This window comes from Vigna unguiculata, chromosome 1, assembly GCF_037176805.1.
Source record: "Vigna unguiculata cultivar grain cowpea cultivar isolate G323 ecotype 2 chromosome 1, ASM3717680v1, whole genome shotgun sequence".
Taxonomy (NCBI): domain Eukaryota; kingdom Viridiplantae; phylum Streptophyta; class Magnoliopsida; order Fabales; family Fabaceae; genus Vigna; species Vigna unguiculata.
The window spans coordinates 23,508,711-23,523,881 of NC_140792.1; the positions used below are offsets into that span (position 1 = coordinate 23,508,711).

At 30.2% G+C, this 15,171-nt stretch overlaps 1 protein-coding gene across 1 annotated transcript; it reads left to right on the plus strand.

Annotated features, from left to right (window-relative positions):
• The first annotated feature begins 3,499 nt into the window (after positions 1–3,499).
• Positions 3,500–12,919, plus strand: LOC114189194 (uncharacterized). Its single transcript, XM_085666252.1, has 9 exons — positions 3,500–3,713; positions 4,499–4,583; positions 4,670–4,802; positions 4,900–5,006; positions 5,192–5,249; positions 5,346–5,468; positions 10,654–10,823; positions 10,906–11,834; positions 11,922–12,919. The coding sequence occupies exons 1-9, from the start codon at positions 3,500–3,502 to the stop codon at positions 12,917–12,919; spliced, it is 2,817 nt and encodes a 938-aa protein (XP_085522378.1).
• Positions 12,920–15,171: the final 2,252 nt, after the last annotated feature.

Genomic DNA, 15,171 nt, shown 5'->3' on the forward strand with positions numbered 1-15,171 from the left:
TTTGTTTTTTTCGTTTTATGTTATATAGTTTTCTAAACGTAATTATTATAATTTTTAAATTGTTTATCAAATACATTAAACATTATGTATATGTTTATCAAATACATTAAATACATGTAAATCAGAACTTTTGAGAAACTATAAATAATTGTGAATTTTATTTTGAATTAATTCAATATAATTGTCATTACTTCTAAAATGAAAATTTAAACGTCAGTAAAATACATTAAATATTTTTTATTATTATTTTTTATTAAAACCATTTAATGTAAACATTAATTATAACATTTTACAACATTTGCATTCCAAGATCATTCTATAAAAATCTTGAATTTTTAATATTGAATAAATATTATAGAAGTATGAAAGATTGTAACGCATTAGACATCACCATGTATGAACATCACTGTGTATCATTACCACGACTCACTGGAACCGTCTTCATTTTACCAAACATTTTGTATTCCAACGCATTAAAATAATGCTTCAAATTAACTTTAAATCAACGTGTCAATCAGTATTCCACGCATTAATTTTCGTACTGCTCGAGATAATGATGATTAAACTACTCCATCATCTCCCACACGTATTCATTATTTGAATTTATTTAGATAACCACATTAAATACGATATCTGGTTCCAAGACAGGGTACCGTTTTTTAAACATTTTATTCATTATGTTTTTCACTTCTCAAGAGAATGATGATTGCACTGTCCAAAATTTCCAAACTTTTCAACTGTTATACTTAATATTTGTATCACGATTACGGTGATTCACATGTCAGAAGGCATATACGTCTCTAAATTTGAACTTATCTTCTCTACTTCACATTTCAGAAGGGATATGCATTGCATTACCAGCCAGACACTGCGATTTGAAGAAGTTCTTATCCATTACAGAAAGGTATGGATGTTAAACTTTTCAATTTGTATGAACAACACGCTTTTATCACCTATACTTCTCTTCACATTTCAAAACACATTAACGTTATTAATTTTGAAAGTATCTTCTCTATTTCATCATCATCATCTTTGTTTCATTTTAAAAGACTCAGTTTTTTAACAATTGTTTTTTCAATTAACAAAACCTATGCATGTTCAGTTTATAATTTGGGTAACCAGACGTTTTTATAATCAGTTCTGTTCATAATCTTCAACAAGCCACATTAAACTGTTTGACCACTGTTTTTAACAATTTTTTCTCCATTCAAGAAATTTATGCATGTTAAAATCAACATTTTTACAATATATTACGATATACCACAATCTCGATGAACACCATCTCTTTTTCAAATCAACTAAAATTTTTTATACCATCCATTTAGAGTTCGGTTCTGTTTTTTTCCAAAAAAAAAATCTATCTTACCAATTTAACAGATGACCATTAAGCAATGCATACTTGGTGAACAATTCATACTTGCCGCAAAGTGGAAGGGTGGATTCTTTACTATTTTCATCGAAGACCAGGTTTTTATGAAGTTGCTTCTTATAAATTACTTACCATTATTCTTCTCTAATTTTCGTTAACTAATCTTTTTTTATGAACTTGCTTTTTTTTCAAGGATTTTGGGTTCGTCAACCGATTGTTTGTCATTACATTAGGCCATGAACTATTGCCACGTTGGACTATTTCTGATAACAAGGGTAATGTTCACCATGTTACCTTCAACATGGATATTTATAATCCGAGAATTACTGATGGCTGGGTTGATATTAGAAAGTTTTATCAATTAAAACCACCCAAACTATGTTATTTAAGGCATACTGGAAATTCTGCTTTTGAAATACACCTTTACGATCAGTGTTCAGAATGAAATGTTCATAAATTCCTAAGTCATGTTCGAACAAATGCTCCTTTGACAAGGTCCAATTTAATTCATTTTGAGTTCCAGCTTTCTAATTACAACTGCAAAGCAAACTTTCTGGTGATGTTTTTTTCCTTTTTTCGTTCAATTTTTATAATCTATACACAAAGCTTCATGTATTCTTTTTAAATTTTGTAGAATAAAAATTCAATTTTATTTAATATTATTTCTTTTCTTTTTTTTTTGCAGGATTTAAATTAAGACTTATGTAAATATTTTTGCAACAGTCAGTTCTCAGACGTTGTGCTTTAAGTATTCCTATTTTCAACTTTTACAAAGTTATTTAATGGTAACTGCTCCATATCTTCTTCCATATACGAATATCTTTGGCACTTAATTACTATCAGACACCAAAATGTCATATGATTTATTTTGCCTTTTTAAAATTTTTTATATCAGTTAAAATATAACACTTTCCAGAAGTTTTTTCACACACATCCCTTATAATACTTATTCTCATTTTTAAAAATTTCAATAACTTTTAAAATTTGATTTTTAAAAGTCGAATGATATGACTGTTTGCAATACTCGATTACCTTTATATATTTTCCACCTTCCACGAGATTTTTTTCTGCTATAACAATTTGTCATATCATTACATTTTTTATTATACGATTATTTTTTTTTAATTTTAATTTATACGTTATTAAATTAAATCATCCAACATAGTTGCCTTCTCCAGGAAGTTTCTAGGAGTTTTGTGCACCACACTTCATTTTGACTTTTTGTAGAATTGTAAAAATTATAATCTAAATCACTTTTCACTACCAGGATCGGATTCTTACAAACCATCTTCAACCAAAGGCATGTACTTCATTTGTTTTTATATACAAATGTAGTAGCTTTTCTTTGAAATACGAAAATCAAAAAAGCTATGCAGTTCATTTGTTGTTTTCTACATAATAAGGGTTTATCCATTTCTTTTGTAGTTCTGAAATTACATGTTTGCAGATTTCTTCTTTCGTAAATGCTTTCTACACTAGTATGTATTTGCAAATGTTCATTGTTTCCACATTAGTGATTCAATTAATGGTTCACTGCTCAATGCATCACGCCAAGAAATTATGTATTCATTTTAAAGTAATTTGTTTCATGCTTCATGTTTATCAGAATGTTTTTCTATTAATTCTCCTTTTCTATGAAACCTGTGAATAAATCAATATGAATATTTAATGTTTTCTAACATCAATAGCTGTTTTTTGCAGTTTTCACCAAGATATGTTGGCATGAATTCTGTAAAGATATATATTTCTATTAACAGCGTATGCTTATCAATTTCTAAAAAGGTTACTACTCCATGTTTGCAGAGTCCTTATTTGAATCTTTTGTACTTTTTGCTTTCTTCTACCATTTCAAAGTTTATGCTCGACTAACATATGAACCTTTAGTTTTTCAAAATTTGTCAAATCCATGTTTTGATTAATCCTTACACTTCTTTTACTATCCTTTGACCAAACAAAAATATATTACTTTATAGCTGCTTTGAACCTTTTATTTAGTTCTATTTGTTTTAGTTGTCTGAATTTAATTTTTTTTATTAATTCTTATTTTTTCCATCTGAGTATAAATATGTTACGAATCTAATACTCATTTTTTTACTTCTCATTTTTCAATATCGTTGTTGTGAGTTCAACATGTCTCTCTATGAAGTTCCAAAGCAAAGCCAGAACGTAAGCGAAGTTACTCCACAAAAGGAGAACTGGAATATCATCGTTAGGGTGATACGTTCATGGTTTGTTCCAGATTTCAGTAAACAGATATGTCCCTTCTCCATGGAGTTGGTTATTCAAGACAAAGAGGTTATTATTAGTGTAATTCTTTACCATCATTGTTATGAAGAAAATATGTGTATGCTAAACATATTTATATTTATTATATTGATCTTTTTCAGGGTTCTAAAATATATGCTTCCATTAGACGTACTCTAATTTACAAATTTCAGATTGAAATTTCTGAAGGCCATGTTTATGCCATCTAAAATTTCAGTGTGGCTCTGAATATACAGAACTACACACCACCCTTATAAGATTAATTTCCAATTTTGTACAAAAGTTTCTTTGCTTAATGGTAACTTGGTTCCTAATATGAAACCACAATACACACCTTTGTCCTTATTGACCACCACTGGATTTGATACTGATTATTTAGTTGGTAAGTTAATATTTTTAGTTTTTGTACCATTGATATTTTTTATTTATAAACATTTATAAATACATTATATGATATCACATTTATGAATGGTAAATTAGATATCTTAGGATTACTGGTCAGAGTGGGGACTGAAAGAGAATTGCAAGTTGATAGAAAGACAACAAAATTAAATGTCATTGCAATAAAAGCTGATGGGTATTTTATATCTATACTATACTACATTCCTTTTTATTTCTGTTTAAATAATGATTTCACATAACATTTATTGAATGTTTAGGTTTCGAATAGAATGTACTTTGTTTGGTATTTATGTGGATGAACTGATTTATTTCTTTCAAGTGGAGAAGTACAAAATGCTGTTATAAGTATAGAATTTGCGAAAGTCAAAACTTTTCAAGGTAAACTTTTGTTATTACTTTTATACATTTGTTAGTACTATTTATTCCATGTTACTTTCACATACACTATATTTTTAAATTTAGATAAGGTTCAAGTTCAAAATTGTAAGTTCTGCACTAGGATTAAGTACAATGTTAACTTCAAGGAAGCATCTGAACTAAAATCAAGGTAATATTCAAATTGTTCTTCATTTTATTCAAACTTTATAATTTTTGATTCAATCCATTTTCGTAACTTTAATTTTCATTGCACAGAATGTTTGAGAACAATGAATCTCCCTCTCAAGGATTAACGCAACTTTCTCAAAGTTCCAAACATACTGTGGAAGAGGACTTTTTAACGCTTACACCTAGGACCACCATTCAAGGTCTCAAAGATTGTAAAGAGGTTAGAATGAATTTTTAATTGTTAGATCAAATTTTGTTGTTCACAATACTATTTTCATTAATCTTTTTTATATTGAAAGGTTACCACTTACTAATAGTTTGGAACCATTAAGCATATTTTGGGTGATGATGATTGGTGGTATACTGCTTGTGTGTGCAACAAAGATGTTTATCCAGATTCGAAGATGTTCTTTCTGCGAGAAGTGTAATAAGCATGTTATAAAAGTCTTTCCAAGGTTAATTTATTGTGTATTAAATTTAATGTCCCTTAAAATATCTGATTATACTTTAAACTTTTCTTGATTAATACTGTTATTCATTTTACAAATATAGGATCAAGATCTGAGTTATTGACTCATCCGATTCAACCACATTTGTGCTATTTGATAGGGATGCAACCATCCTTTTCAAAAAAACTTGTGCTGATATGTTAGACACTCATGATAAGGTATACTCTTCTATATATCCACTTATATATGTACATACACAATGACAATTGGATTAATTTTTCTGAATATGATATTAAATTATTTTGTTATGGTAGATTAATGCTTCTGGAAATTTGCCTAAGAAGTTTGATCAGTTAGTTGATAAAAGTTTGCTGTTTAAAGTCGAAAGTAGGAACGATCAGACTTTCAAACTTGAACAGTCTTTCAGAATGAAGAAAGTATGTAATTTTTTAGATTAAAGATTTAACTTATCTTTGACTTTTTAACAATTTCATTATCTACACCTTTTTGAATGATGTTTATGCTGGGAATGGTGAGTTTAGTAAGGAAAAATAGCGTGTAGTCAATGAGTCCACTGTTGATATTGTAGAGGTATAGAAATTATCTAAATTTTATTTTGTTGTTAATGATGTATTATTTTATTAATGTTAATTCTTTTTAACATGTACAGTAAGATTTATTAGTCAGATTTACCAAAGAAATAATTGAGTGTGGAACTCAATCACCTAAGCTAATCAAAGATAATGCAACGAATGATGATACTAACAGTTCACTTAAGAGAGAATATGGAAAGAAGATTGCATCACTTGACTCCATCGAAGCAGACAATGTTCCATTGAAGCTTCTAAAAAGAAATATTGAGAAGAAAAAAATCAGTTATTTGAAATATAATTTTAGTTATTCTATTTGAAGACAATTTGTTTTATGTTTGTCATTTTGGGACTGTAATATATCTACGCATCGGTCTGTCTTTAATTTCATCTAAACTACAACTTTTATGTTCAATTTTATGATAACTATATTATGCGTTTATTATGTGTTTATTTGTTACAATTTTTATAATTATATTTATTTCATCTGCTGGTTCATAAATTATTGTTGACATTTTTCAAGTTGTGTCAACAAAGATGACTGCCAGCTACATCAAAACTTATCAAAATTGATCTTATTTTGTAACATGAATTCATAAAAGTCATAATCACATAATTTTGTGAAAAAGGAATTTATAAATTTCAAGTTATTATTTATATTCATTTTCATAAATAATATATATCTGTTTTTTGTGAAAACCGAATTTATAAATGGTCATTTCTTATTTACATTCCTTTTCATAAATAATATATATCTGGCAAACCAATTAACTGTTGACAGATTTTAAGTTGTCACAACAGTATTGGCCGCCATATACAATTTTGAATCATTTCTCTTTCTATTCGTTACTAACTTTATTAAATATTTTCCATTTCAATTTATATATATATATATATATATATATATATATATATATATATATATAAAAGAAAAATTTAATATTTCAAAACATTCGAATCAAATATTATATTTTAACTTAGTACGTAAATTTATATTAGATTTATCCTAATTACAATTATATATAAATATATATATATATATATAAATCTAATTTATGCTACTTTATTGTATCACCCAAATTTTATATTATATATAAATATCTAAATTTTATTATATATTGTATTATGATATTTTATAGCATAATATGTCATAATTTAATAAATCTTTAATAACGTAATATCTTTATAATGTTATATTCTTTTTTTAATCGTCTACCCGTTTTCCCAAGATAGTAATAATTACATTACTGTTTACAAATTTAATTGTAATTGTCCCGTCTTTTCTTTTCATGTGGGATTTATCTTCTATAAATATTCATCTCCATTCTACCATCAAGATCACACTTAAAGATCAGTTCAATCATATTCTCCATTCTTCCAACTCTATTTCTACTATCATTCTGAAAGTCCAAGCAAATGGAATACAACTTCAATGAAGAAGAAGTTCTTTATTATTCACCTTTACGATGAGGTACATTCTTGGTAAATATTTCCATACATTTTTTCTTTTACAAAAATTCTTCTACTCTTTTTATTTGTATCACGGATTTCAAATGAATATCCTCATTTTGACTTTAACTAATCTATGTTGTTCTTAAAAAAATTGTATTTTTGGAGGCTGTTGGGTTTGTGGATCGTGCATTCGCCATTCTTTATGATCACGATCTTGAGCGTCAATGGACTTTAACAGATGTTGAAGGCAATAAACATGTCGACACTTATAACAAGAATTTACAGAAACCAATGCTAATTGGAAGATGGACTGATTTAAGGAACCTTTATCAACTACACGATAACCACACTATTTATTTTGGATATGTCGGTCATTCTTGCTTCCAGATCACTGTTTTTCCCAGTAAATGCAAACCTTTGTCTATTGGACGGTTTCTTAAAAGACTTGAGGTAGATGAACCCCTTTTCAATGGACCGAAGTTGCATTTTTTCATATTTCTGAATCCAAACCAATGCCATGCTAGCCATCTGGTGAGATTCATTTCATTTAATCGGTGAATGTTTATTTGATATTTATATTTATGTCTTCAAAATTTTTTAAAACATTTAATCCATATATTAAATTGATTATTAGTTTATATTTATTTTTTTAATTTCATTAAATGTGTTAGGATTTGCCAGCTGATTTTGGCAATTATCTTCGTCAAGGAAGATTTAAAAACATTTTTCTTTATGGACCGCGCAAAATAGGGAAGTGCAAACTACTGTTGAGAAATCATCCAAAGAAGTCTAACAAAATTATAAGTGGCTAGAAGGAATTTTGTACTGCTCATGGATTTGATCCAACTATTGACTTGGTGTTTGAAGTTTACCAGATGAAAAGCAATCAGAATGTCAAAGTGTTGACATATTGTAATTTTTAATTGACAGTTAGTTTTATGGTGTTATTTGGAACTGCCGAGTATAAATAGTTTTGTTTTTATGTCTGCTACTTATGTAGTTGTCAACCTAGAAGTTTTTATATTTTCAGCAATGCATATGTATACTTCTATTTTGTTATTAATGAAATTTCTTTGAAGCTTCTCTCAAATTCTATGAATGCATATAAAAAGTTTATGGTTAAACTTTAATTAAACATTGATTTAAAATGAGACATATTATAGTATGTTATTCATAAATAAAATCATTTTCTTTTATAATTTAAATAAAATATGTATGATGATATTGACAGATAAAAAGTTGGAGGATGGATTTTGGTATGCTATATATAATTATTGTATATTCCATTCCTATATTAACAAAAAAACAATATTAATTGAACTTCTTTTAATGTAAATATTCAACTTCATTTGCGATTTATGTTTCGGTAGTCTGCCATTATATTTTTAATACTTATGTATCAGATGTATGGATGCATGTTGCTTTAGGATGTGCAGACATTGATTGTATGTTATCATTTTCAAACATAATGAAATTAAAATTACAGATACTTGCTATGAAACTGTCCTCTTTGTTGTACTATATAGTACTGCATAAAAAAGAGGTGTTGTTGTACCTATATAAAAAGCAAATGTTTTGTTAGTTGCAAAAACAAATCAACTATGAGAGAACTGCTATATATATGAATGATTCTGATCTATTAACACTCAGCACTGCATGCTCTTTCTATTTTTAATCTTTGTCTACTACTAAAAACTTTTTGTACTCTTACAAGTGCTTCTTATTACAATTACAAATATTTGTCTTTCCACAATGGTGATTAGAGGTACCATCTCCCAAAAAAAGTTTAAGAAATACATTCACCAATATAGTAATAAAACAGTAAACACTTTTGCATCCATTGAGTCAACTTATCTTTGCTTTTGCTTCTTCCATTGTCACCTTTGAAAGTATTCCATTTTTTTTTCTGAAATGGAGCAAAACGATTGTAAGAATGCAAGGCTGAGAAGGAAGCTGGTGCTACAACAAAGGTTGAATGCAAGAAGTAATCAACATTCATGTAAGTTTCTAACATCTCACTTAAATCATGTAACTTGCGAATGTCTTCATCAAACATTTATTTACAAATTTTGCATTTCTATGTTTATATGTTTATGGCTGTTGCAAATTACAAAGAAGAGAATGCAAGAAAAAAAAAACTAAATTTGCCAACCATTCTTCTCAAAGTATCAAAATATCAGGTTTTATTTTTATAATTATATTTGAAAATGTTTTTTTGGATTGTAAGTTGACAACACAGATGCATAATCAAATATCTTTGTTATTGTAATGACAGATAAAAGAACTCAATCTGAAAAATTATTTGAGAACACTATACACAGGAAGCCATTAAAAGAGTTAGATTCTTAATAAGTATTGTTGTTTATTGTTTTACATTCAATGCTTTGATAATAATCCTTTTTCAGATCTTCAGAACAACAACAACAACCTTCACAATATGAATTCAATATTTCATACAACAATTGGTTAGTTATCTTTGTTGGTTTTTCAATAATATTAATTCAATCTCATTTTAAGAAATTATAACCTAAGCTTCATTTGAATGCAGTGCTTGAAAATAATATATCAAGTTCTTCCAGTACTTTAGTTCAAGATCAAATCCAAAAATACTTAATGACTTCACAATCTGCAGCTTCTACTGTAACATACAATAGTTCTTTCGGTATATTTCTACATCCATCTTAATTTCTTATATACTTATTGTAATTGGATGAAGATGACGAATTTTAAATTTATATCAATGTCTTTTAATGAGTACAGTTGTTAACAATAACAGTCAGAGAAATTATGGACAAAATAATTACAATTACAGTGCAGGTAAGTAGGTTCTTATTCATATATATCAATGTTCATACTCACAATGCCAAAGCATGTAAGGTAATTGTTTTAATAATTTTTTTCCATAGGTGGCACATCGGAAGTTGTAAATGATTCCTATTTTGTCTCTAAGAATAAAGTTGCCAAATATCCTTTTCAAGTCATACAATCACTTCAAAACAGATTCACTCTTAATGATGAAACAACAACATAACATAATTGTTTAGACACAACAAATGATGATTCAGCAACGATAACAGATGAAGGTAATTCAAATTTTGAATGCTTAACTTATTCATATGAATAAATACATTTTTTAAATCATTACTTACTTTTCATTTGACTAATATTGAAGTAGATACTACAAGTACTACAACTACAAACGAATTGTATTGCAAAGGGTAGTTACAAGGTACATAATCTGACACACAATTGTACATAATTTCAGAGCAAAAATATGCATTTCAGGCTAATGCTTTTTTAATGATGTTCATAACTTCTCAATATTGGAGAACCTTGTTTGAAATGTCAATACTGTAAAGCTCAACTTTGGTTTGAAGAAAGAGCAGAAAAATGTAACACCTCAAAGGAAGTTCAATTCTCATTGTCTTGTCAAAAGGGAAAAGTGCAAATTCCACTATTAAAAAAACCACCTAATCTTCTTGAAGGTTTGTTAAATGGTGAAGATCATAGAAGCAAATTATTTTTACAGAATATAAGAGTATACAATAGCATGTTCTCATTTACTTCAATTGGTGGTAAGATAGATGCTTCAATGAACAATGGTTCTAGTCCACCACAATTTATTCTTAATGGACAGAATTATCACCGTATTGGCAGTTTATTGCCAGAACATGAATCAAAGCCAAAGTTTGCACAACTGTACATATATGATACCAAAAAAGAAATGAGTAACAGATTGAAGCATTTCAGGTTAGTGAAGATGTGAAGTAATTTGCTTAAATGAAATATTTAAATACATCTGTTGACATGTATTCTCTTTATTATGTTTTAGGTCAAACAACAAGGAATCTATTATAGATGAATCATTGGTTCCTGATTTGATTCAAATGATTGACAATCACAATGTTCTTGCTAAATCTTTTAGAAGAGTAAGAGATTTGTCACTACAACATATGGAATCAAATTTCACGCTAACACTATTTAGAGGCAGAAACAAAGACCCTAGAGTCTACAACACACCTTCATGTGATGAAATAGTTGCACTAATAGTTGGTGATTTTGTCAATATGGATGTAGGCAGAGATATAATTGTCAAAAAATGTTTTGGTGAATTAACAAGACTGCATGAAACTCATACATCTTTCATTCCACTGCAATATCCTCTCATGTTTGCATATGGAGAAGATGGTTATCAAGAAGATATTCTAATAAGAGAATCTCATTCAAGAAGTAAATCCAGGGTGAGAATTATAATTTCTTTGCGAGAATTTATTGCATTTAGAATACAACAAAGATCTATAGAAACTGGAAATATTGTGAATGTATGCCGATTGTTCCAACAGTTTTTGGTTGATTGTTATACAATGGTGGAAGCACAAAGGTTGTCTTTCATTATAGCTAATCAGAAGTTAATTTGTTGTGATATTCTTGATGGATTACAAGAGGTTGTTAATAGAGGAGAGACAAATCCTTCTTTAATTGGAAGACATATTGTCTTGCCTGCTTCATTCACTAGTGGTACCAGATACATGATCAACAATTGTCAAGATGCTATGGCAATTTGTAAAAAATTTGGATATCCTTATTTGTTCATTACTATAACAAGCAATGTGAATTGGAGTGAAATAAAATACTTTGTTTTAGCGAAAGAGTTATCTGCTTCAAATAGACCTGATACTGTATGTAGAGTCTTCAAAATAAAGTTGGATGAAATGATGACAAATTTTAAAAAAGAGGACTTCTTTGGAAAAAGCACTGCAGGTATGTTCGGTATGAAATAATATACATTATATACATATTTATTAAATTAAATTTTTACAACTATTTTAATTTTTTTTATATATGCAGGAATGTACACAGTAGAATTCCAAAAAAGAGGTTTACCTCATGCACATATACTTTTATGGTTTGATGGAGAAAGCAAATTGAAAAATTCAATTGATATTGATAAAGTAATATCAGCTGAATTGCCCAATGCGGATTTGTACCCCAAATTGGAAAAAGTTGTTTCAAGTTACATGATTCATGGACCATGCGGATCTGCAAGATATAATTCACCCTGCATGAAGGAAGGAAGATGTTCTAAATTTTATCCTAAAAAATTCACATCTTCAACTTCAATTGATGAAGAAGGATATCCATGCTATAGAAGACTTGATAGTGGTAGATTTGTTGAGAAGAATGGAGTTAAGCTGGACAATAGAAGTGTTGTTCCTTACAATCCACCCCTTTTAATGAGGTATGAAGCTCACGTCAATACAGAGTATTGCAACAAGACCAATTCAATAAAATATTCGTTCAAATATGTGAACAAAGATCTTGACAGAGCTACTCTTAAAATAAGCAACAACTCTGCACAATCTGACAAATCAACCATTATTGATGAGATCAAGAGGTATTATGATTGTAGGTATCTATCACCATGTGAAGCCACTTGGCGAATATTTGCTTTTGATATCCATCACAGATGGCCTCTTGTTCAGAGATTGAAATTCCATCTTCCTGGCCAACAATCAACTTTGTTTAAAGATGATGATGATATTAATGTGGTCTTCAATAGATACAAAAATGCTAACACAATGATTCTAGCTTGGTTTGAGGCTAACAAAGTTTATACAGAAGGAAAAGAATTGACTTATTCTGAATTTCCAAGCAAATTTGTGTGGTTTGCTAAAGAAAAAGAGTGGAAACCAAGGAAGAAAGGCTACAACATTGGTAGACTTACTTATATTCCTCCTAGCTCTAGAGAACTTTATTATTTGAGGATATTACTGACCATTCAAAAAGGTTGTATTGATTATGAAAGCATTAAGACCATTGATGGGAAATTTTATGAAACATACTAAGAAGCTTGCTATGCTTTGGGATTGTTGGCTGACGACAAAGAATATATTGATGCAATAAAAGAAGCAAGTGAATTTGCTTCTGGGTATCAACTTAGAAGATTATTTGTTACTTTGTTGTCGATGAATACAATTTCTAAACCAGATATAGTTTGGAATTCTACTTGGAGTATCTTATATGATGGAATTTTATACCAAAAAAGAAAGGATATGAACTTACCAGGTAATTTATATTGTGATTTATTTAATTGAATAGAAATATAATTTATAATTGCATTAGTTTCTTCATGCAGGTCTTGAAATTGAGACTGCTGAATTACAAAAAATTTGTTTGCTTCAAATACAGGAAATGCTAATGTCAAATGGTAGATGTTTGAAAGATGATCCTTCATTACCTCAACTTGATATTTCAGATCTACATACATTCAATAATAGATTTATTGTGTTGATGAGCAGCAATATAATAAAGAAGAGATGGTGAAAGAACATGACATTTTGTTTAAAGCACAGAATGATGAACAAATTCATGTATATGAGGATATCATGACATCAGTTCTTTCAAAGAAGGGAGGATTCTTCTTTTTATATGGCTATGGTGGTACATGTAAAACTTTTATGTGGAAGACATTGTCAGCTGCTCCAAGAAGCAAGGGCATGATTGTTTTGAACGTAGCATCAAGTGAAATTGCTTCTTTACTACTTCCTGGTGGAAAAACAGCACACTCTACCTTTTGCATCCCACTATTAATTAATGATGAATCAACTTGCAACATAGCGCAAGGTAGTCTCTATAACATCCCTAAGGAATATTACTGATATTAAATAAATAAAATTCGAAATACAATAAATGTCGTATTTAATATAAATTATTTCCCAAAACAAGGGAAATTTAAAACTTTAATATATAAAGCCATAAAACCAGGAGTCCATAATTCATAAAATTGAGATAAAAGTCAATGGCTCCTACCAGGTTTACATAATATTCTCAGAGCTAAAATAATAAACATATAACATATGTATATACAAAAATATCCCCTACTAGCCCTCGCTCCGAGTCTAAGCGTCTCCTGGCCCACCTGTCACATCATCTGCTCCCGGATAACAAGTTATCCGATCATCGCCACACACACACACAGAAAGGGTGAGTTATGCACAATATATATATAAACAAAACATGAATATAAATATGTTTCCCAACCCAAAGTAACATAACTAGTTTCTTATACTTTTCCAATTATCCATCCATGAGCTCATAGTCCTTCATGAGTCATATGCATGAATTAGATCTTGAGACTTCACTGTGCTTCCACGAAACTAACTCATTCGTGGTCCAACCCTATGAGCCTATCCCGCTCATAGTCCTGCCCTACAGACCCCTCGTTTGTAGTAAATCATCCAAGTCTTCTCACTTGGACCCTGGCACGCACGCAATCAACATACTATGGACTCCTCGCCCAATAGTAGCCGACGGGAACATAACAGTTCCTTGCCCATCGTGCACCCGACACATGCAATCACCATACTAAGGACTCCTCGCCCATTAGTAGTCGACGGGAACTCAACCAATTCCTTGCCCATCATGTGTCCAACCATCAAGCACATTCCAGACCCCTATGGGACTTAGTCCTTCAAGCCTAAACACCACACCACATGCATATACAACCTAACCTTGGTATAAACAACCAAAACACACTCACAAGCACATAGAAACATAGTAATTCGCATAAACTCGCTTAAGCTAGGGAATTCTCGCCCAAGCTAGACCCTCACTCTCGCTTAGGCTAATCCACCTCGCCTGAGCGAGTTTACATCAGCAATAACAGCACGTTATCTCACTTAGGCGAGATCCCCTCGCCTAGGCGAGATTATCTCTCGCCCAAACACCCATTTCAATCTCGCTTGGGCTAAAATACAAGCAAAGCACCTCACATGACAAAGACATCTCGCTTAGACGAGGCCATCTCGCCTGGGCGACACTCTGGTTGACTCAAAACCCATAAACTCCTTGCCTGGACGAGAAGTCGCGCTCAACACGCGCAACTTCATCACAATCTCGCTTAGGCGAACCTCTCTCGCCTGAGCGAGTGTATGTGTCGCTCAAACCCAATCCTCGTCGCCTGAACGAGACGCTCAGGTGGCAACAGGGCTTGCGTCTCTGTTAATCTCGCCTAGGCGAGCCTGGCTCGTCTGGGCGAGAATTGCAGGTCCCTACACTGATTATGCACGCAACAGCAGCAACCAAACACCACTTTGCA